This window comes from Camelina sativa, chromosome 9 (genome assembly GCF_030686135.1).
Source record: "Camelina sativa cultivar CO46 ecotype springtype chromosome 9, ASM3068613v1".
Taxonomy (NCBI): domain Eukaryota; kingdom Viridiplantae; phylum Streptophyta; class Magnoliopsida; order Brassicales; family Brassicaceae; genus Camelina; species Camelina sativa.
This window is the reverse complement of record NC_141888.1, coordinates 2,832,313-2,853,723: the sequence shown is the minus strand read 5'-3', so window position 1 is coordinate 2,853,723 and position 21,411 is coordinate 2,832,313. Positions and strand designations below refer to the sequence as shown.

At 36.4% G+C, this 21,411-nt stretch overlaps 2 protein-coding genes, 1 long non-coding RNA gene and 1 other non-coding gene across 11 annotated transcripts; 3 read left to right on the top strand and 1 right to left on the bottom strand.

The window, feature by feature from the left end:
* The first annotated feature begins 6,499 nt into the window (after positions 1-6,499).
* On the top strand, positions 6,500-7,112 carry LOC147937644 (uncharacterized). The gene is made up of 2 exons (XR_015567223.1): positions 6,500-6,583; positions 6,687-7,112. It is a non-coding gene; the product is annotated as an uncharacterized LOC147937644 (long non-coding RNA).
* Positions 7,113-11,896: 4,784 nt separating this feature from the next.
* Positions 11,897-11,969, top strand: TRNAA-UGC (transfer RNA alanine (anticodon UGC)). Its single transcript has one exon. It is a non-coding gene; the product is annotated as a tRNA-Ala (tRNA).
* A 131-nt stretch (positions 11,970-12,100) lies between these two features.
* On the bottom strand, positions 12,101-16,171 carry LOC104710261 (putative methyltransferase PMT5). Of its 7 annotated transcripts, none has more exons than XR_015566572.1 (10): positions 15,715-16,171; positions 14,589-15,425; positions 14,367-14,502; positions 14,050-14,290; positions 13,704-13,929; positions 13,460-13,621; positions 13,065-13,368; positions 12,829-12,961; positions 12,506-12,736; positions 12,101-12,420 (listed from the first exon to the last, which is right to left on the bottom strand). XR_015566572.1 is itself a non-coding variant. In XM_087466578.1 (9 exons), exons 2-9 carry the CDS (start codon positions 15,101-15,103, stop codon positions 12,587-12,589), a joined length of 1,866 nt encoding a protein of 621 aa, XP_087322704.1. In that variant the 5' UTR covers positions 15,104-15,425; positions 15,715-16,106; the 3' UTR covers positions 12,101-12,586. The 7 variants fall into 7 exon arrangements, 2 of the variants coding, with proteins under 2 accessions (XP_087322704.1, XP_087322706.1); XR_015566570.1 differs by having other exon boundaries at positions 13,704-13,932; positions 15,715-16,106; XR_015566569.1 differs by having other exon boundaries at positions 13,065-13,369; positions 13,465-13,621; positions 13,704-13,932; positions 15,715-16,106.
* Positions 16,172-18,566: 2,395 nt separating this feature from the next.
* LOC104710260 (uncharacterized) lies at positions 18,567-21,047 on the top strand. Of its 2 annotated transcripts, none has more exons than XM_010426835.3 (3): positions 18,567-18,760; positions 19,329-19,509; positions 19,621-21,047. In XM_010426835.3, the coding sequence occupies exons 2-3, from the start codon at positions 19,344-19,346 to the stop codon at positions 20,841-20,843; spliced, it is 1,389 nt and encodes a 462-aa protein (XP_010425137.1). In that variant the 5' UTR covers positions 18,567-18,760; positions 19,329-19,343; the 3' UTR covers positions 20,844-21,047. The 2 variants fall into 2 exon arrangements, with proteins under 2 accessions (XP_010425137.1, XP_010425138.1); XM_010426836.3 differs by having other exon boundaries at positions 18,598-18,760; positions 19,624-21,047.
* The last annotated feature ends 364 nt before the right edge of the window (positions 21,048-21,411 follow it).

Below are 21,411 nucleotides of genomic sequence, written 5' to 3'. Positions count from 1 at the left end.
TGGCCACGAAGGTGCATATGAGTACAGCCTATCATCCTCAGACGGACGGTCAGTCAGAGAAGACGATCCAGATTTTGGAGGATTTATTGAGGATGTGTGTGCTGGATTGGGGTGGTCATTGGGCAGATCACTTGAGCTTGGTTGAGTTTGCTTATAACAACAGCTACCAGGCTAGTATTGGGATGGCTCCTTATGAGGCCTTGTATGGGAGGCCGTGTCGTACACCATTATGTTGGAATCAGGTGGGGGAGAGGAGCATATTTGGTGCAGATTTTGTTCAGGAGACCTCGGAGAAGATTCGGGTTTTGAGGCTGAACATGAAGGAGGCTCAGGATCGGCAGAAGAGCTATGCTGATAAGAGGAGAAAGGATCTTGAGTTTCAGGTTGGTGATAGAGTGTACCTCAAGATGGCCATGTTGCGGGGTCCGAACAGGTCATTGACAGAGACAAAGTTGAGTCCGAGGTACATGGGTCCGTTCAGAGTGGTTGAGCGGGTGGGACCAGTGGCATACCGGTTGGAGTTGCCTGAGGTTATGTGTGCGTTCCACAAGGTATTTCATGTGTTGATGCTGAGGAAGTGTCTTCACGAGGATGATCAGTTGTTGGCTAAGATTCCTGAGGATCTTCAGCCTAACATGACTTTAGAGGCGAGGCGATTGAGGGTGCTCGAGAGGAGAGTCAAGGAACTTCGGAAGAAGAAGATTCCTTTGATGAGAGTCCTGTGGGACTTTGACGGAGTAGAGGAGCAGACTTGGGAGCCCGAGGCGAGGATGAAGGCAAGGTTTAAGAAGTGGTTTGAGAAGCAGACCGCGACTTGAGCTTGTCTAGCCGGGTCCGAGTTGTAGTCCGTGGCTGGAGCGGGTACGGAGTATTCCAGCCTATCTCTCTTGATATTTGGTCGCTTAGGGGTGGTTGGTTGTGCGACTAAGTATCAAGATGAGGTGGTGCTCGGGATGCGGGTTGATGGCTCTGGTTGTTGTATTTTGTTTGCTTTTTCTGATGTATTCTCGTTGAGATTGTAACGATTATGACATTTTTTTAAAAATTAATAAGATGAGTATTTTTCTTTATGTTTGACTGTTGTTGTCATGGGAAAAGAGAAATAGCTCGGGTTTCTATTTTTGGAAAGTTTCCATAATAGAAAGTTTCCACAAAAGGAAGGTTTCCATAAATAGGAAGTTTCTAAAAAAGGAAAGTTTTGTGGAAATGTTGAGGTAGATCTAGCCGGGAGATACTCGTTGGCATCAGTATTTTGTTTTGCTCAAGGCCGTGCGGGCCAACCTCACGTGATACCGATAGCTCGATGGACTTTGTGGCCAGAGAGTGGGAGTGGTATGTTGCTTCGGATGACGATCCGAGAGCGCGCTTGAGGGTGACGACCCAAGAGCGGGATATGTGAGGTTCCCTGGATACCGTAGCTGTAAGCCGAGGCTCGGCAGTGAGCCGGTATGTCTCGAGGGTTGCGACCCGAGAGCGGGGGGAGTGTGTGTGAGTGACTTCCTGGATGCCGTAGCTTAAGGCGGTTGGCCTGATAGCGAGCCGGCATGATTCGTTGGTTGCGACCACGGACGGGGGAAGCACTGAGTTGTGAGCAAATAAGTTTATGATGCGAGTATATTGGCTAGAGGGAGACCTCGAGGGTCAGTTGGAGGTGTGCGGGCTGTTGCGACAGTGGCACGGGAAACCTTGGCTGACGGTGTTTGGTCCGGTCTGGGGACGTGCGGGCCGTGCTGACGGTTGCACGGAGGTCCTTGGCAGATGGACGGTATTGCGGGATTCGGGGACGAATCCATATTGGTGGGGGAGAATTGTAACATCCGCGAACCAATTTTTGTAATTTTGGTGTGGGTGTCGATCGACACCCTTGGGGGCATCGATCGACACCATGTGTTCCGGTTTGGTCGGGTTCGTTTTAATTGCCGATAGGTTCGGTTTGGTTCAATTAAAATCCCTAAATCGTGTGTAAAAGGGGAAAAACAACCCAAGGTCGTGTTATTTGTCTGTACTCGCCGCTTTTGAGAGAAAAAGAAAGGAGAGAGTGTTCTTAAGCTTTTGGGAAAAGTTTGGGAGATTACTTGCTGTTCTTGAGAGTTTTGGAGCTGGGAAAGGGTTAGAAGCTTGCTAGGAGTGAGGATTTCGTTCCTACTGTTCAGAATCTTCCTGGAAAGAGGTGAGTGCTTGACCATGGTTGATCTAAGCATGAGATCTCTCTTGTTTGTGTGTTTTCTTTGTTGTTTGTGTTGTTTTGTTGTTTGGGTTCGTTGCTTTTGTGATTCCTAGTAATTTTCGTGGTAATTGGGTGAGTTTGAGACGGATTCGAGACGATTTGGAAGGAGAGTTTGATGTTCGGATTCGCGCAGATCGTGTCTGCAGAAGAGGCATCGATCGACACTAGGAAGCATCGGTCGACACCACTTTGAGGGGCATCGGTCGACACTGTTTAGCATCGGTCGACACCATTATTTGTAGCATCGATCGACACCGTGAGGCATCGGTCGACACTAGTCTCAGCCGAGACTTGTTTTCCTGGTTTGATGTATTGTTGTGTGTTGCTTTTTTTGCTTAAACATGAGGGTCTCATATGCTTTTGTGTATAACCTAGTAGATGGGAGGACGGCCTCACTAAGTATTTATGATAATACTTACGCATCTCAATTGTTGTTTGTGGTGTGCAGGTAAAGGAAAAGTGTGATCGTGGAATCAAAGGCAATGAGGAGGAGTATGTTCTAGAGGCTTGATTGATTGTGGTCTAGCTATTGTTAGGTTGCTAGTATTGAGTTGATAGAGTATTGTAGGATGTTGGAACTTTGCTATTTCGTTATTGGTTATTGGATTATTGTTGTTGGTATTCTTATTGGATTAATGGAAACTGTTGGTTATCCGCGGTTATTGATTGTTGTTAGGATGTTAGTGGGTATGGGACCACTAGTAAATTAAGGTATAAAAAAAAAAAAAAAACGGGAAGGGTTGTTTCAGAAAGTCATGTTTATTTTGTTGGATAACGGTATAACTCATAATTTCATGGATCCTCATGCGGCTAAATCTCTAAGAGTGGAAGTTCAATCTGCAGGGATAACTAGGGTGACAGTTGCAGATGGAAGCAGACTTGGTGTTCAGGGAATGGTATCACAGTTCAACTGGTCATTTCAAGGCACTCCCTTTGGAGATGACTTCATGATAATACCATTGGGGGGTTGTGATATGGTTCTTGGTGTTCAGTGGTTGGCTCCTTTAGGAGATATGACATGGAATTTGCAGAAGCTTGAAATGGGGTTCTGGTGGAAGAATCAGAGAATCTTGCTTCATGGAATTAAACCGGGTGCTGTGAGAACAGTGAAGGCATCTAGGTTCAATAAAAAACAAGAAAATGTGGTTCAGATTTCTATGATCAGTGCACAGAACAAGAGGAAATGATGTTATTCGCTGTGGAAGCAAGCCATAGTGATAATGCCAATAATGCTGCAGTGTTGCAATTGAAGCATACATATTCGGATATATTTGAAGAACCAACTAGTCTTCCCCCATTCAGAGACAGCTTCAACCACAAGATTGTTCTAAAAGAAGGGTCTGATCCGGTTAATCAGCGACCTTATCGCTACGCCATTTATCAGAAAGATGAGATTGACAAGATTGTGCAAGACTTACTGAAAGCTGGTACTATTCGGGTAAGTTCAAGTCCATTCTCTTCTCCAGTGGTGTTAGTGAAGAAGAAAGATGGGACGTGGAGGTTGTGTGTGGACTATAGGGGTTTGAATGGTTTGACAATCAAGAACAGGTTTCCAATTCCCTTGATAGAAGACTTATTGGATGAGTTGGGAGGTTCTGCAGTGTTTTCTAAGATCGATTTAAGGGCTGGTTATCATCAGGTTAGGATGGAACCTGAGGATGTTCATAAAACGGCTTTCAAAACACACAGTGGCCATTTTGAATACTTGGTTATGCCCTTCGGGCTAACGAACGCTCCTGCAACATTTCAGGGGTTGATGAACTCTGTTTTCAAAGAATTCTTACGCAAGTTTGTGTTAGTCTTCTTCGATGACATATTGGTTTACAGTTCATCACTTACAGACCATGTGAATCATCTACAACAGGTCTTCCACACTATGCAAATGAACAAGTTGTTTGCAAAAGAGAGTAAGTGTGCATTTGCCACAGCAAAGGTTGAATACTTGGGGCATTTTATTGCTGCTGGTGGGGTATCGATAGACCTTGCCAAGATCAATGATGTTGCTGAGTGGCCAACACCTGCTAATGTCAAAAAATTGAGAGGATTCTTGGGATTAGCAGGCTACTACAGACGTTTTGTCAAGAACTTTGGAACTATTGCACGACCCTTAACGGTGTTAACAAAAAAGGATGCTTTTGAATGGACACAGGAAGCTACAGAAGCGTTTACAAACTTGAAGGAGGCGTTATGTAGTGCTCCGGTGTTAGCTCTTCCTGAGTTCGATAAACCGTTTCTGGTGGAGACTGATGCTAGCACTAAGGGCATTGGGGCGGTCTTAATGCAGGATGGTCATCCTCTAGCATTTATAAGCAGACATTTGAAGGGTAAGCAGCTTAACTTGTCCATTTACGAAAAGGAACTCTTAGCTGTCATCTTTTCAGTTCAAAAATGGCGCCATTACTTGCTACCCAATCACTTTGTCATCAAAATAGACCAACGAAGCCTAAAATATCTCTTGGAGCAACGGCTGAATACTCCAATTCAACAACAGTGGCTTCCCAAACTGTTAGAATTCGATTATGAGATTCAGTATAGACAGGGGAAAGACAATGTGGCTGCAGACGCGCTTTCCCGTGTAGAAGGAGCTGAAGTCCTTCATATGGCAATGTCAATTCTTGAATGTGATCTGCTTAAAAACATTCACAGCCATTACGAGAGTGATGCAGAGCTAAAACAGCTTATTGAGGAGCTCTCTTCAAATCCAAATGCTAAGAAGCACTTTTCGTGGGTTCAGTCTGTGTTAAGGAGGAAAAGCAAGATTGTTGTGCCAAATGATTCTCAACTTCGTGATTCTATTTTACAATGGATGCATTGTTCGGGTTCTGGAGGTCATTCAGGCAGAGATGCTACATATCAAAAGGTTAAAGGATTGTTCTATTGGCGTGGAATGGCACTCGACATTCAGAACTACATACGAAGTTGTTCCATTTGTCAACAGTGCAAATATGATACAGCAGCTTATCCTGGTTTACTTCAGCCTCTAGAGATCCCTGAAGCTATTTGGACAGACCTCTCTATGGATTTTATTGATGGGTTGCCTGAATATGCTGGTAAGACTGTTATTTTTGTGGTGGTAGACAGACTTACCAAGGCGCTCACTTTATGGCGTTAGCACACCCGTATACCGCGATGACAGTCGCACAAGCATTCATGGACACAGTTTATAAGCTCCATGGTTGTCCACGCACCATTGTTAGTGACCGAGACACGGTTTTCCTTAGCACGTTTTGGAAAGAATTGTTCACATTGTAAGGCGTGGAGTTGAAGTTTTCTAGTGCGTATCATCCACAGAGCGATGGGCAGACTGAGGTGGTGAATCGTTGTTTGGAAACTTACCTTCGTTGTATGTGCAGTGATCGACCTCACCTATGGTGTCAATGGTTACCTCTTGCTGAACTGTGGTACAATACAAACTTTCACACGGCAACTCAGATCAGTCCTTTTGAAGCGGTCTATGGTCAAGCTCCACCAATCCACCTTCCTTACTTACTTGGTGAATCTAAAGTGGCTGTTGTAGCTCGAATTTTGGAGGAGAGGGAGCGAATGCTGCTGATCTTAAAGTTCCATTTGCTGCGAGCTCAACACAGGATGAAACAGTTTGCGGATTCTCATCGTTCTGAAAGGGAATTTGCTATTGGTGACTCTGTTTTTGTGAAGCTGCAGCCGTATCGTCAAGGTTCAATGGTGGTTCGTAAGAGTTCGAAGTTGTCTCCGAAATACTTTGGCCCTTATAAAGTGGTTGATCGTTGTGGTAAGGTCGCATACAAACTTTTGTTGCCTGCAGGGTCGCTGGTGCATCCCGTGTTTCATGTCTCGCAGTTAAAGGCAGCAGTAGGTAATGTGCTCACCTCGACTCAACTGCCGTCCGTAGTTGCTGATGTTCTCATTAAGGAACCAATGAAGATTCTGGATAGGAAGATGGTCAAACGTCAAGGACTTGCTGCAACAAAAGTGTTGGTTCAGTGGACAAACGAGACAGACGCTGATGCGACTTGGGAATTTCTTTTTGACTTACAGAGGAAGTTTCCAGCCTTTGAACCTTGTGGACAAGGTTCTTCAACCGGGGAAGCTTTGATATAGTATAAGGGAGCTGGCAATTAGCACGTGGGAAGAGGATAAGAGGAATAAAGAACACGTGCGAATAGTGAGCTGTACGATGAGCTGTGAAGTTGGAAGTGTCGGTTGTTGCAGAGACGTCAACGTCACGGCGGTTTAATAAACTGTTAATGGTAGTAGTAGTATATAGAGCATGTGTTAGCTCTCTTTCATCTTATCGAAAATAATATCTGAACTTGTAAACTTTTGAGATCTTGTGCCTCATCGCTTAGCCGGTTTCTCTCCTTGAGATTCTTGCTGGTGAGATGACGTTGCTGCGTTTCCTATGAACGTTGTATCGTTTTATCATTTCTGAATTGAGTTTGTTTTACATATTAACTTTCGTTATCATTACCATTCGCAGCCGCCGCATGAGAAGGGCATCGACTTCATAACCTCTTTCCTGTCTGAGAAGTTGTCTATCTTCAAAATCCAACTCTTCCTCAACTCCGTCCCCATCTGTCCGAGAAGTTGTCTATCTTCAACTGTTTGGATTCCTTCCTCTTTCATGTTATCAAGGATACAACAACAGGAGGCGTAAGACGAACAAAAACTTTATAGCTCTTCCGATCCTCCTAGGTCAAACAATTTTTTTTTTTTAATCAACAAGCGTAGATAGCTCAGAGATTGTTGGGTCTCACACAAATGGGCTTGTCCCTCTTTTTTTTTTTTTCGCTTCCTTTACTTATTTTATAGTTTAATCTGTTTATTTATTTTTTTTTATTTTCTCCCCGAATTTGTCTATGTAATAATACTATGATTTATATTTTTTAAAATTGACATGTGTCACGATCTGGTGAGTTAGTAACTTTTAAAATCATATTCTATATAATAAGATTGTTTTCTTTTATCTTGTAGAAAGAAAAGAAAACCCATCAATTGTAATTTTTTTTGCCTTGTCCTTTTATAAAATTTTGGCAAAATAGTGAAATCATCACCTTGTATTTATTATTATTTTATCTCTGTAATAATAATTTGTCTATTTTAAATAAACTAATTTTATCAATATACTTGACAGTTGACACGTGTCATGATCCTGTTAATGACTAACTTTCAAAACCCAACTTTATATAATAAGATTTATGATAAGTATTTTTTTTATTTCTTGATTTTTTTTAAAGATTTTTCTTTTATAGTTGGAAATTTGTGTAAAATTGACACTTGTCACGATCTGGTGAGTTAGTAGCTTTTGAAACCATACTTTATATAATAAGATTGTTTTCTTTGTCTTTTATAAAGAAAAGAAAACCCATCAATTGTAATTTATATTTTTTGCCTTGTCCTTTTATAAAATATTGGCAAAATAGTAAAATCATCACCTTGTATTTATTATTATTTTATCTCTGTAATAATAACTTGTCTATTTTAAATAAACTAATTTTATCAATATACTTGACACGTGTCATGATCCTGTTAATGACTAACTTTCAAAACCCAACTTTATATAATAAGATTTATGATTAGTATTTTTTTATTTCTTGATTTTTTTAAAAGATTTTTTTTTATAGTTGGAAATTTGTGTAAAATTGACACTTGTCACGACCTGGTGAATTAGTAATTTTTAAAATTGACACGTGTCACGATCTGGTGAGTTAGTAACTTTTGAAACCATACTTTATATAATAAGATTTAACAGGATTAGGGCATGTATATAAATCTATCAAAAAGAGGAAAACATCTATATATATCCTAAAATGATTGGCGGTGTCTATATATCACATTAGAAGAATTATATATGTATTATGTATATTATTGTTATGTAAATTCTTCTTTTTCGTTTTTTTTAAATATATTTTCTTAAGTTAAATTTTTCGATTATGTAAACTTTAATTAGCAAGTTAAGGAGATAAGGCAAATAGGAAATTAGGAATTATATATATTTATGCATTATATGACTCTAATGTGTCATAAGAAGCTTATTTAGAAGAGAAGGAAGATACGAGAGAAAGAGTTAGAAGAAACAATTTTCGTTGCGTTGAAGAAACAAACAAAATGAGTCTTTCGACCCTAACTATCTTACTAATTTCATGCGGCATTGTCGCCAGTCTCTTAATAATTTCATGCGTCTTCTATCACTTATGGACCTTATGGTCTTGTCTTACCACGGACCAAGTCTAAATTCTTATCAACTATTTTTTATTTATTTTTAATGAAGTATTTTATGTTGAAGGTTTTTTATTTATATCAATAGCCTAATAAAGTATTCGAAATATTAGTTATTCCTATTTCGTCGTTTATGTTTTTTTCTCTCTACAATAGATTTAATGATATTGCAACTCTATTTTTTTGTGTGCACCCTTGCAACTCTATTTTATAATAAGATTGAAATGATATTATAATTATTTTGTTGAAATCTCCGACCTTTTCGTTTCTTTATAATCTTTGTCGTAAAGTTGTATCTGTCAAATACAAGTTTTAAAATCTGGACCGGACCGGCCAGTCGAACCGGTTTAACCGCGAATCGGAAGGTATTCTGATCCGGATATTACTTAAAAACTGGATACTAAAAAACTTGGCTAAAACTGGAAAACCCCGATTAAAACCCGTTAACCGGCGGTTTAACCAGCGGTCAGGGTCAATTTGGGTCAATTTCAACACTCAAATCATACACTTAAACGGACATATATATAAAGACCAAATCATGTACTGCTTTCTTTATTGGCATTCTCAAAAATGCCCCTTTTTCCATATCTCTTTTTAAAAATACCCCTTCATGTTGACCATTTTTAAAACTATCTCTCTTTACATACAAAATGACCAAATTACCCTTTTTTGAGTGACAGCAAGAATGTACAGTCATCAAAATCGAAAATATTTTCCCGCCAAAAAAATTTCCCGCCAAAATCGAAAATTTTTCCCGAACAAATTATTATTTCCCGCCAAAATCGAAAAAATTTCCCGCCAAAAATATTGAAATTTTTACCTTTTAAAAACCTTGTAAATGCTTTTAAAAACCTTGTAAATGCTTTTAAAGATTTTTAAACACCTTGTAAACGCTTTTAAAAACTTTTTATAAGCATTTACAAGGTGTTTAAAAACCTTTTAAAACCCTTTTTATAAAAACTTCTACAAGGTTTTTAAAAACATTGTAAAAGCGTTTAGAAGGTGTTTAAAAACCTTTTAAAAATCCTTTTAAAAACCATTTGAAAACCTTTTAAAAACCTTTTAAAAACCTTTTAAAACCTTTTAAAAACCTTTTAAAAATCTTGTAAAAATGTTTACAAGTTGTTTAAAAAACCTTTTAAAACTCTTTAAAAAATATTGTAAAAGCCTTTACAAGGTGTTTATAAGGCTTTTATAAGGTAGAAACCTTATAAAACCTTTTAAAAACCTTGTAAATTTTTTTTGGCGGGAAATTCTTTTTTTCGAAATTTTTTATCAAATTTTTTTTGACAAAAAAAATTTTGGCGGGAAAATTTTTTCGAAAAATTTTTGGCGGGAAAATATGTCGGAAAATTTTTGGCGGGAAAATTTTGTTTTTCTTTTTATTGAATAAAAAATTTTCATATAAGGGTAAAATAGTCATTAAAAATTAAAAGAGGGCATAAATAAAAATGACCAGAAAAGAGGGTATTTTTGAAAAGGAGTATATCAAAAGGGGCATTTTTAATAATTTGTTAAAAATGCCCCTTTTGATATACCCCTTTTCAAAAAGATATGGAAAAAGGGGCATTTTTGAGAATGCCCCATCCTTCAATGTGGGACAAAATTTGAGTGTACCTGGTTTCCTTCTTTTTTATTTCGTTCAGTCACATTTTTTTAATATTAATTCATGTGGAAGGTAGAAATAAATTTTTTTATTAGTTCTCCTATTATATTTTGCTGTTCTTATTTGGATTAAAATTTTTTTTTTTGAATTACTAAAAGGTTCTGGGCCTAGGCCCGTACATCCTCTCTAGCCAGGGACCAGAGCATTTTATATGGTCTCCTCCCAAGCGCCGTCCCTCGAACCAGCGATCTCTAGACTTTGCCAGAGAGTCTTTACCAATTGAGCTATCGACGCTTGGTTGGATTTAAATTTTAAAATCATAAGAAATATAATTTTATAATTATTTTTCAAAAATATATACTAACTAATAAAAAAAGATATGGAAAAATATTGTTTGGAAATTCATAAAACCAAAGTATAAACATATATATATATAAAATATAATGAAATTCAGTAAATTAATAATGATCCACGATCGGACCGGATCGGTCCAGTGACCCAGAAAGTTGTCCGGTTCGCTTTCTGAGTCGGGTTTAAAAACATTGGTCAAATATATGAGTGTATGTACGCTAAACCATATCGAGATCTAAATTAGTTCGTAAACAAACTGCTTCTTAAGCAATCCCCAAAACTCTTTTTCTATAATTCTTTTTTTTGGCTTTCGTCAGCTAACGAACATTATTGCCACATTACTCCGTTAAAAAAAAACTACACTTAAACATACCCATATAAGTAGAACCATATCGCTCACAATTAATATTCTAAAGCATGCATATGGCACATTGATTAGTTTAATAAATATGAAAACATATGGACTTTAGTGACATAATCCTAGGAAGACTTTGTGGAATTTTTTTTTTTTTTTCAACCAAATTATAATAATTAAAATATAACTCCATGATTGGTTGCCCAAACAGGAGGATACGAGTTTACAAAGGTAGAATCTGAAGGTAGAGATCGTGAAGATCGAGCTAGGCAGTCGGCTCTAACATTGGCGTCTCGAGGAATCCTGGTGAGGGTGAAGGAGGTATAGGAACTTCGAAACAGTGAGAAATCCTCTAACAGATTAGAAAAAGGCAGCCAGTCTTCCGGCGTCTGCACCATCGCCGTTAGCTCTACGCTATCCGTCTCAAAAGCCTGACAATCGATTCCAGCCACCAGTAAAGACTCCATAGTCCAGATCAACGCTTGTAATTCTGCATGTAGAGGGGATATACTCCGACGATGACTCTGTTCTCCCAACAAGATCGTTGTAAGCTCTCCACTGCAACACCACCAGCCCAAACCCTGGTAGGGGTCTGTACCTTTCCAAGAACCATCAACTTGGCATCGGGGAGAGGAACCCCTGTCCCACTGACTTTGTGAAAAAATTATCAGTTACGTTTTATAATCTAACTCGTTTTTTTTTTTTGAGACGGAGCTAGGTAGAATGAAAACTATATCAATTTAACAAATGAATAAACATGAAAAAAAGTTGGTAAAACAAGATTCTAGAATTTAGTTTGATCAAATAATTTTGACACGTAGTAATAACTTAAAAAGTAAATTTCATTTGCATATTCAATATTTAACAGGATTAGGGCATGTATATAAATCTATCAAAAAGAGGAAAACATCTATATATATATATATATCCTAAAATTATTGGTGGTGTCTATATATCACATTAGAAGAATTATAAATTATTATGTATATTATTGTTATGTAAATTCTTCTTTTTTGTTTTTTTTTTAATATATTTTCTTAAGTTAAATTTTTCGATTATGTAAACTTTACCATATCGCTCACAATACATTGAACGCTACTACTTCTTGAATAAGAGATATATTCGAATATATAAAAATATTGGAAGATAATAATCAATTGGGGATGTAGCTCAAATGGTAGAGCGCTCGCTTTGCATGCGAGAGGCACGGGGTTCGATCCCTCGCATCTCCACTTTTCTGACATTTTTCTATTTCCATCAAATCATACAAAAAATCCTGAAATTTTTTGCACTTAAAGAGGTAAGATTCAAAGTTTATAAACATGTTTCATGTAGAAAACTCATTCTACTAATCATCTCAATCTTTCAAAAAAAGATACATTGTGGAATATAAAATAAAAAGAAATAATCCCTGTTTACAAAAATCAAAGAGCAAACAAAAATTGGATGAATGAAATATATATAGCTACATTTTTTTTTTTTGTTCCAGAGCAATATTTAAAGAGGAAAAAGAAAAATTAAAGAATATTTGAATCTAAACTCTTTCATCTACTCATAGCTACAGCTTCCACTTACATATAGAGCCAGCCTCCTTCTCAAGATTTTAAAAAGCCATCCAGAAATAACAAAAACAAAAAGATATGATCTCTCTCCAGAGTTTGCAGGAGATATATAAATTTGGATCTGTTTATAAACAAATAACATTTTGGTTGATTACTTAGAAGCTCCAGATTTTGATTTCGGTTGAAGTAAGAGAGAGAGATCTTACCAGTGAAAAAGACTGTGTAGTGAGTGTTGTTTATATGGTGAAGTGAAAGAAGCATGAAAACTTTTTGATGTTGCTTTTCAGTTATTTTTTAAGGAATGGTTTCTGACAGACAAGAAGTCTTTGGTCACTACCATCTTGAAGATCAATGACTCGTGCTTCCCATCGCACTCGAGCTGTTAGTGCTCGAGCCATCTCAATTACTCCCACCTTGTCACTTAGAACAACCCATCCCTATTAAAACCATTCACATGTATGTCAAGTTTATTACTAATTAAGGTTTCAGGATCTTATGGGAAATAAAGGAATGGTGTTAGTATAAGAACCTCAGGTCGAAGAATCCGATCCATCTCCAAGAATAAGTCCATTAGACTGCATCGCTCAGAGCTAAGATGTGTAAGAAGTTCATTGGCATGAAGCATGTCGTACGTTCTAGGATATGTTGGGAATGGTTCACACCTACACAATGAATAAAAAACAGTTTTGGTGCGTTTAACCATATCATCATAGTTCAAAGGAAATAGTTTTTATGCGAGTTTCAAAGGCAAGAAAACACACTCACCAGTCATGTAGAACACCGGCGAAACCACGACCAAGTATGATAGGAAGAGTGTTACGTGCATTGACTGGGACAACATTCATAACCCAAGCTGATTTGCCTTCGTCAAGTAAAGCCGCATTCAAATTCCCAAAACGAGCATTCATGTCCATCACGTTGCGTATCATGTTAAAAGGAGGGAGAGGATCTTCATCACCGGGTCTCTTCGGGTGGTCAGAGAATATTAGAGGCGTAAGCAAGGACCAATAATTTTTCAGCGCTGATCTCCATATTTGTGTATCCTCAATGAATTCTTCAGGTTTCAAACCTGAAATATTCAATATAATCGAAAACAAGATGTTACAATCTGAAAGTACCAAGTGAATAAGAAGCAATGAAGTGGCTATCAAAAGAGATACTTTCCATGAGTTTCAAGCCCAGCTGAGGTTGTTCCTGCAACAGCAGACCTGTTCTGAATAGGAATCCAGCGTTTACTCGTGGTTCCGCTTATACATGGAACCAGTGGGTGGTAATACGGAACACTATCTCCGTCTTTGCAAAGAGGTATAGAAGCTTGGGAACTACACAAACCAAGAAAAGCATCAGTAGAGGAAAACCAAAACTTACACTTTCACCAAGAACATGTCTCAAGATTCTACTTACCGAGACGAATAGCAATTTAAATCTGTAGTTTTCTGCCAAAGAAACGTCTCGTCCTGCTGAGCTGTTATACTCCAGCAGATTTTCTTTGATAACTCATCAACCCTTGTCGAAATGCTCGTTTTCTTAGTATCCGGTGAGTTTCCTTGTGCTTTGTTCGTAGGAGATGTTAAAACAAAGTATCCACCAGGTTTCAGAACACGATCCACTTCCAAAAGTAGCATTGCATCTGCTTAAGGAAAAAAACAGAACGTCGCCATATCAGCACAATTATCCAAATTACCAGATTTCAACCTAAGAAACTTAAAGACAACGTATCACACTCCCGACACATGTTGATGTAATTTACCTTTGATATCCCAAGTAGTGCCACATTGAGCACAATGGACCATGTCAAAAGACAATGCTGGGTAAGGAAGCTGTTTTGAAAAGAAATTGCCAATCATTGCAGGAAGGCCTCTCTCTAGAGCTAACTGGACTTGGCTCCCAGTTGCCTCATACTCAGCAATACATATAGGCATCAACTTCAAAGACACTAAATGTGCACCAAAGCTACCAAAGCCACAACCAATGTCTAACACAGTTCGTACCTGAAAGCATGAGAAAAATCTGAAAAACTGGAGCTGAAAAGTTGATGTGTACGATGATAAGACTAAGAATACTTACACCTGCTTGAGCAAATTCAGTATCGCTTCCTAAACCTATCATCTCAGCAATTTGACGAGCATAGTCTTTGACTCCATCAAAGACTTGTCCATCCTCCGAGTGAAAGGTTATTTGATTCTCTTCAAGCAACATTAACCTAATAATGATAATAAGGATTTAGAGAAATTACAAAACAGAACCAAATACATGGGGAAACTATAACTGTATGTCAAAAGAAAAGACCTCGTTGTCACGGTTCCTGACGAAAGAAACTGGTCTTTGGTTATCTTCACGTTCCCACTCCATATGATATCTCTACCAAGTGGCCACCTAAGTGGTATTTTATAGTCTCTGGGAGGACGAACTACACATCTTTCCTTCTCTCTTTCAAACTCGCAATGTCGATCTAACTCCTCACCTTCTTGAAGCCCAGCAAGCAAATTCCCAGTGATGTTATAACAAGGCACATAGCTTTCTCTTTCTTTACCACACAAAGGAAACTCTTTAAGACTAGCTCCTAAGGAGAGAGACCTTAGATCAAGATAGTCAACAGCAGCTTGCTCCTTAATCCTCCTATAGTTACTATAAATGTTGGGCACAAGTGTCGAACTTGAAGAAGAATCATACGAATTCGAAGTAAATGGTGATATAATAGTAACTAAAGCCACAACACCGACAATGAAGAAAAGTAACCCTCTGATCCGTGGTCTGAGACCAAAAACAGAGGAAACACTCTTGTACCAAGAACCTCCTCTCATATCACAAAAATCAAACCACCACTAATCCCTCTTGCTGCTGCCCACAGAAACTTTGTCATCCGCTTCTTTTCAAACAAGTCTCAATTTTTGGAAGTAACATAGTCTCATCCATTACCTCATCAAGCCAATTCAATTCCACAAACCTCTCAAGCTCTTTTATGATCCAAATCAGGAAATTGGCACTAGTAGTAAGTAAGTAAGTAGATGCCAAAATTCAGAACCAAATCTCGATGTAACCAAAAATTGAAGATTAAACTCTCCAAAGGGCAATGCCAATTACGGGAAAGATTCAAAATCTGAGCATCAAACAAATCAAACCCACCTGCAACCAAATCTCACAGATCAAAAAAAAAAAGAAAAAAAATCAAAACTTTTTTCCCAAAAAAAGAAACATTACCACTTCTAGTGAATCTATACATTAAGCGAATTTTGCTTTTTTTCTCTCGACAAATATTCACCAAAAAAAAAAAAAGGCTTTATAACAATTCTATGGATAAACCCATGATTGAGATCTCGAGAATGACGAACAAGATCAGATCAAAAAAAATAAATGCAGCAAAAAAAAACAAAAATCCACGACAAAGATCAATTAGGGTTTTTGAGATGCGTACCGAAGTTAATAGATTTCAGAGAGAGCAAGAAACACAACAATGGCAATGAGAGAGATTCAGAAGAAGAGAAGAGAGAGAAGAGAATGTGAGATTCCAATTATATGGGCACTCTCTTTTTTTTTTTTTACTCTGCTCTGCGTTGAGTTCGTTTTTTATTTTATTATCTGAATAAAGATTAATAAGCAAAGTGTTAAATGATGATTAAGAGAGATTAATTAAAGTGATTTTAATTATAATTTAGATCTAAGAAAGTGTGTGTAAGTAAAACTTTATAAAACCAAGAATTGTTAAATTTTGTTTTTTGGTTTGTTCTTCCAGCAAAAAAACAGTCATGAAAGAAGCTGCGATGGAGAGGAGAATAATTGCGAATTCGTGGTGCACTTTTGCTTTTTGTGGCATTTATTAAATTGGTCTCTTTGTCTTTTGGGTGTCTCTTTTAGTATTTTATTGTTTTCTTGAAATTCACTACTACTATGATTAATTAATTAGCATTATTATGTTGTTGTTATTGGTGAGCAATAACAATCCACTACCATAAAGAAAATTTTTTAACTCAATAATAAATGTACTCAGAAAAGAGATTTTCTTTGCGTCAAATAATTTTTAAATAAAAATAAATCGTCCTTATTACGGGAATGAAAGTCATTATAATTTTATTGCAAAAGAGGAAAAAAAACAAATCAGGCAACAAAACGTCAAAGCAATCGTTTTCATATGTCCCCACTAATTAAATACTGAAAGAAAACAAATTCTAAGTAGTATCTTCTTCACATTTTACAACACAACAAACTGTTATTTATCCCTAAATAATATTCAGAAGAAAAAAAAAACAAGAACGAAATTAAAAAAATTACGGATAAGGATCGAACTTGGGCAATTATCCTACTATATTAATTAAGAAGTACAAATATAAAACTAACCTTAAAATGTGTAAAAAATTACATTCAATTGCCATTAGAAAAAAATAATTAAGTTTAATTAACTAATTTAAATAAATATAATTAATTAAAAATAAAAAACACTTACGGATCAAATATTAAAAAATCTAAAAAGTAATTTTCTCTATCTAATAAATTATGGACGAAATTACTAATTATTTTTTTAAAAAAATATATAAACCAATCAGAATTTTAAAAACTAAGAATTTATATCCAAGTATACAATACAATTATTTTTAATAACTAAATTCGAAGATTTTGTTAAGTTTTCAAATTATGATTCTCCTATCATCTTTATTTTATTTTATTTACAAATTGTTTGAAATTTTCATATAATACTTATAATTTAAAATGCATATTTTTTCTGCATATGTTGTGATTTGATTTTTTTTTAAAACGAAGATATATTATTCATTGTATGAAATGTGTGTTTTAATTTCCACATTGGCAGGTTGGTAAAACTAAATTTATATAAATAATAAATTAATAATTTTTATTTACTCACAATTATAATATTAAAATTACTATTTTATATTTCACATAATAATGATGCAAATATAACAACAAACAATATAAAACTGTAATAATACATCAAAAATAAAATACTATAATATTCTAAAATAATTAGTATTCAAATAGACTAATAGATTTACATAACAATTTTAAATAAATATTATCTCAAACAAAATAACTTAAAAAACAATAATTTTAATTATTATATTATAATTTTTTTTAAAAATGTTGACCCGTGCTTTAAGCACGGGATATATCCTAGTATAACATTATAAAAACAACATGATCAAATTAGTACAAGTGATTTATAGATCAGTCCCTTTACACTGTTTGTATTAGATTGTCTACAAATCGTCTCTATTTGAACAACTTCGTTTTGATGATTTCTTATATTGTCTTCTTGTCTACCTCATAAAGAGAAGTCGCTTATAAATATTCCAAGGCTTTAGGTTGCTATAGTCAATTTGATGTCTCAGGTTTATTTGGAATATCATCCGCTTTGGACGTTAGATGTTTCGTAGGAGTTGTGAATCACAAGAGAAGAGTCATCAATTCTATCTCTGAATACGTATAGCTCGTACCCAAAGTGTGTCAAAATCATGTTTTCACTAAATCTCCAAATATGTTATTGTTATACGAAGCTTTGTTAACTATTACATGTGACTATCTAACAATATTCTACTATTTACCGTCTCTTGAATTGTATCTATTGACTACCTTATCACCCTTTCTAGGTTCTTTTCTACTAGCTATTACAGGTTACCATCTCTAAATAATACAATTGCCAAATTCTTTTAAGGTTAAAAGCTATATAACGTGCCACACTGCAAGGTTGTCCACAGATCATCACAACCATCACCATTGCATTGATACCACAATAAATTTGTTGAAACAAAGATGTTGCCGTATAAAATGAAAACTATATCATATTTAGTTAAGAGCTTGAGCTCAACATCTTTAAACAACAACAAGATGCAAAAATCAAACAAAATTACTACAAATTAAATCTTGCAAAATCATATAAATTTTTTAATCCATCTACATAGTTTCATCAAAGCAGAAGGAAGTCACAAATATGTATCCAATTTTAGTTGCTATGTGAACATGTAACATCAGTTGGGGAAAACTTACATTTCTAATGAGTTTTTACCTTCTTCTTTTTTTTGTTAAAGTATTATTTTAAAATATATATAAATAAGTTTTTACCTTTTTAAATAATTGGTCATTTTTTTGCAAGGTATAATTCTATTTAAGATTTTGTTTGATTTCCATTATTGCGATGATTTATTTATAGCTGATTTTTTAAGATCATACTATTATTTTTCTCACTTCGGTTTAGATCGGTTTAAGTTAAACCAATAAATAAGCCTAGATAACAAAGTTGATTACACGTGCTGGTTTAAGTTGAGGCTATTTTTGTAACTTCTTATTTGAGAGGATTTTTAATAAGTTTACGCCTCTCTCCTTTGTTCCTATCCTAAACTCGAACCGTAACCCTAGCCGCCTTGGAAAATTTCCCAATTCTTTTTTTTCTTTTTTTTCGAACAAATTCGCTCAGATCCTCTCCTTGTCCCAGATCAATCTTCAAATCAATTGTAATTTTCTTCTTCTTCTTAATTTTATCTGTCGATTGATACCTGTTTTGATACCATCCTTCGATATCTTCAAAGCTAGGGTTTTTTTCAATTGAGTTCTTGATTTTGATCACAAATCGATAGATCTGTTTAGGCGTTTTTCTGGGTACCGATTCTTTTTAACATCCCTGGCTTAATTTCACGTTTTCCCCAATTTTTTATAACCCTAATTTGTTCGTCGTGAGTACCTATTATATCGTTAGATCTGTAAAATTGATTTGGGGCTTTTGTTCCTCGTACTTGAAATTGATTGATTCTTGATTTTTGGACTCTTGATTTTGTGGTTTTAGACGTGAATTGAAAATTCTAGGGTTAGGTTTCGAATTTGGGGATTTTTTAATTTGGGGGAAAAATAATTCCTTAGACTTTTTGACAATAAATCAAAATTACACTAATACCCACATCTACCTTAAAACATCAAAATCAATCATCGTTTTGTCTCTCTAATTATGGAATTGTCCATATGTAACAAAACTTAACGAATGTTATAAAGAAAGTTACTAAATTGACTTTGGTTCTTACCATTCAGGTTCTAAAACAAAAAATGGGACTAAAGCGACCTTTTGATGCTGAAGAGATGCAAGAGTGCAATGCTAAACATGCAAGACAGCTAACGTATAACAACCATGACCAGCTGAACCAGTTTGACGAAGCTGATCCGTATCATCATCATGTTTCTTCTATGGAGAAGAAGACGACAGGTGTTTTAGGTAACAATGAAAACCTCTAATGCTAGAATTTAATATACTCTGTTCTGCTAAGTTTTATCTTAAAGCAAGTGTTTTTAACTTTGGGTGTTTTTTTTTTTTTTCTTGTTGCAGTAGACGGTCTGAGTGATCTTTGTCGGAACCCGACGTGGACTAATGATGCTATTCATGTTGAGAAGGGTTTTGACTCGTCTGCACCGTTTTCGTGGATCCCAATAACCGATTTGTGTCAGGAAGATTCTCAGTCTGGAGGGTCGACTCAGTCAGCTCTTTCTAATCAATCTTCTGATTCGGATTTCACCTGGAGGCCACTTTCACCAGTGGGAGACGTTTATTCTTGTCTGATGAATCAGCCACCTAGGAAACAAGTTCCTCTTGGGTCTAACCACCAGGCGGATATTCCTGAGTTTGTCCTTGATCGGTCTGAGGGTACTAACGGTGACTTGGAAGAGAAGCTAATGGGAAAGTGCATCATACCAATGCCTAACTCAGACCTTTGTGGAACTGGCCAAGGAAGAAAGGAATGTCTTTGCTCAGATAAATACTCTATAAGATGTGTGCAGCGACATATCATGGAAGCCAGAGAAGGGATGGTTGAAAGGATTGGGTACGAAAGGTTTCTGGAGTTGGGGTTGTGTGGAATGGGGGAGGAAGTTGCAAGCTTGTGGACTGAAGACGAAGAAGATCTCTTTCACAGGGTTGTGTACTCTCATCCTTTTTCAGTGGGTCGCAACTTCTGGAGGCAATTAAAGGAAACGTTTCCTTCAAGAACCATGAAGGAATTTGTTAGTTACTACTTCAATGTCTTCATCTTGCGGAGACGAGGTGCTCAGAATCGGTTCAAAGCACTAGACATCGACAGTGATGATGACGAGTGGCAAGTTGAATATAAGATTTTTTACAGCACCAAATCTTTAGATGAGGAAGAAGACAACAATGGAAATCGCTCCTCGTATGAAGATAACGAGGAAGAAGAAACCAACAGCAGCGATGATGATGATGATGAAGAAGAAGAAGACTCACCAAGTAACGATGCTCATTGTGTATATATGGATAAAGCTTCAAGAGACAGTGTCGGTGAGGAGGTAAATGTGGAAGACGACTCATGTTTGTCCTTCGAGTTACAAGACTCCAATTTGATCTTCAGTCACAACCCAATCGAAAACAGAGAGTGTCACAGATCTGGTGATGAGTCGTATAAGTATGATGATCAGAGACTCACATCAGATTGTTGGACCAAGAACAACGACCTTCTACCAACTTCCAACATCATTGAGGAAATATTTGGTCAAGAAGACTGGGAAGATAATGATGATGATAACTTGAAGGGGAAGTAAATGTAAAAAAATAGTTTTCTCAATCCTCTTCCATGGATTTCTGCTAAGGTTTATTTTTTTTCCTATGTGAATTATTAAAAAAAAAATAATGCAGAAGTTTTCTCCTTGAAGTTTTTGTTGGTTTAGGTTGAAGAAGAAGAGACTTCCTGATTGATTTGACTCTGTAAAAAAATCTATTAAGAATCCAGGAACCTTTTTTGTTTTTTTTTGTTGTGTACATTATTTTGCTGTAAAAAAGAAATGAACAAAGGAATGGTAAGTTATCCATGTGTTTGTATTAAACTAGTTTACACAATAACTTTTCCATAACACAAATGCAGTTGCCTCGTTAAATTAAACCTGAACTTTTCCAACGTATGAGCATTTTTGGAAGACGAAGCCGTCGCGAAAGACGCATTCGATTCCAAATTTTACCGACTTAGGGGATCAAAGATGGTCATGGGATGAACAAAACTTGTTCGATATGTTTTAAGTTTGAGAGTTCGTAACAAAAGTAAGACATGATGAGGAAGGATGGAGGACGATGTTTAACTTTAGTGTGAAAAGAAAAACAAACCCTCATTGTAAA

Coding starts and splice junctions, on each gene's coding strand:
- LOC104710261 (XM_087466578.1), bottom strand. CDS start 15,103: ATGAGAGGAGGTTCTTGGTACAAGAGTGTTTCCTCTGTTTTTGGTCTC. Junction 13,622..13,703: donor TTAAATTGCTATTCGTCTCG/GTAAGTAGAATC, acceptor TGGTTTGTGTAG/TTCCCAAGCTTCTATACCTC. Junction 12,962..13,064: donor GCCGGTGTTCTACATGACTG/GTGAGTGTGTTT, acceptor TTCATTGTGTAG/GTGTGAACCATTCCCAACAT.
- LOC104710260 (XM_010426835.3), top strand. CDS start 19,344: ATGGGACTAAAGCGACCTTTTGATGCTGAAGAGATGCAAGAGTGCAAT. Junction 19,510..19,620: donor GAAGACGACAGGTGTTTTAG/GTAACAATGAAA, acceptor TTCTTGTTGCAG/TAGACGGTCTGAGTGATCTT.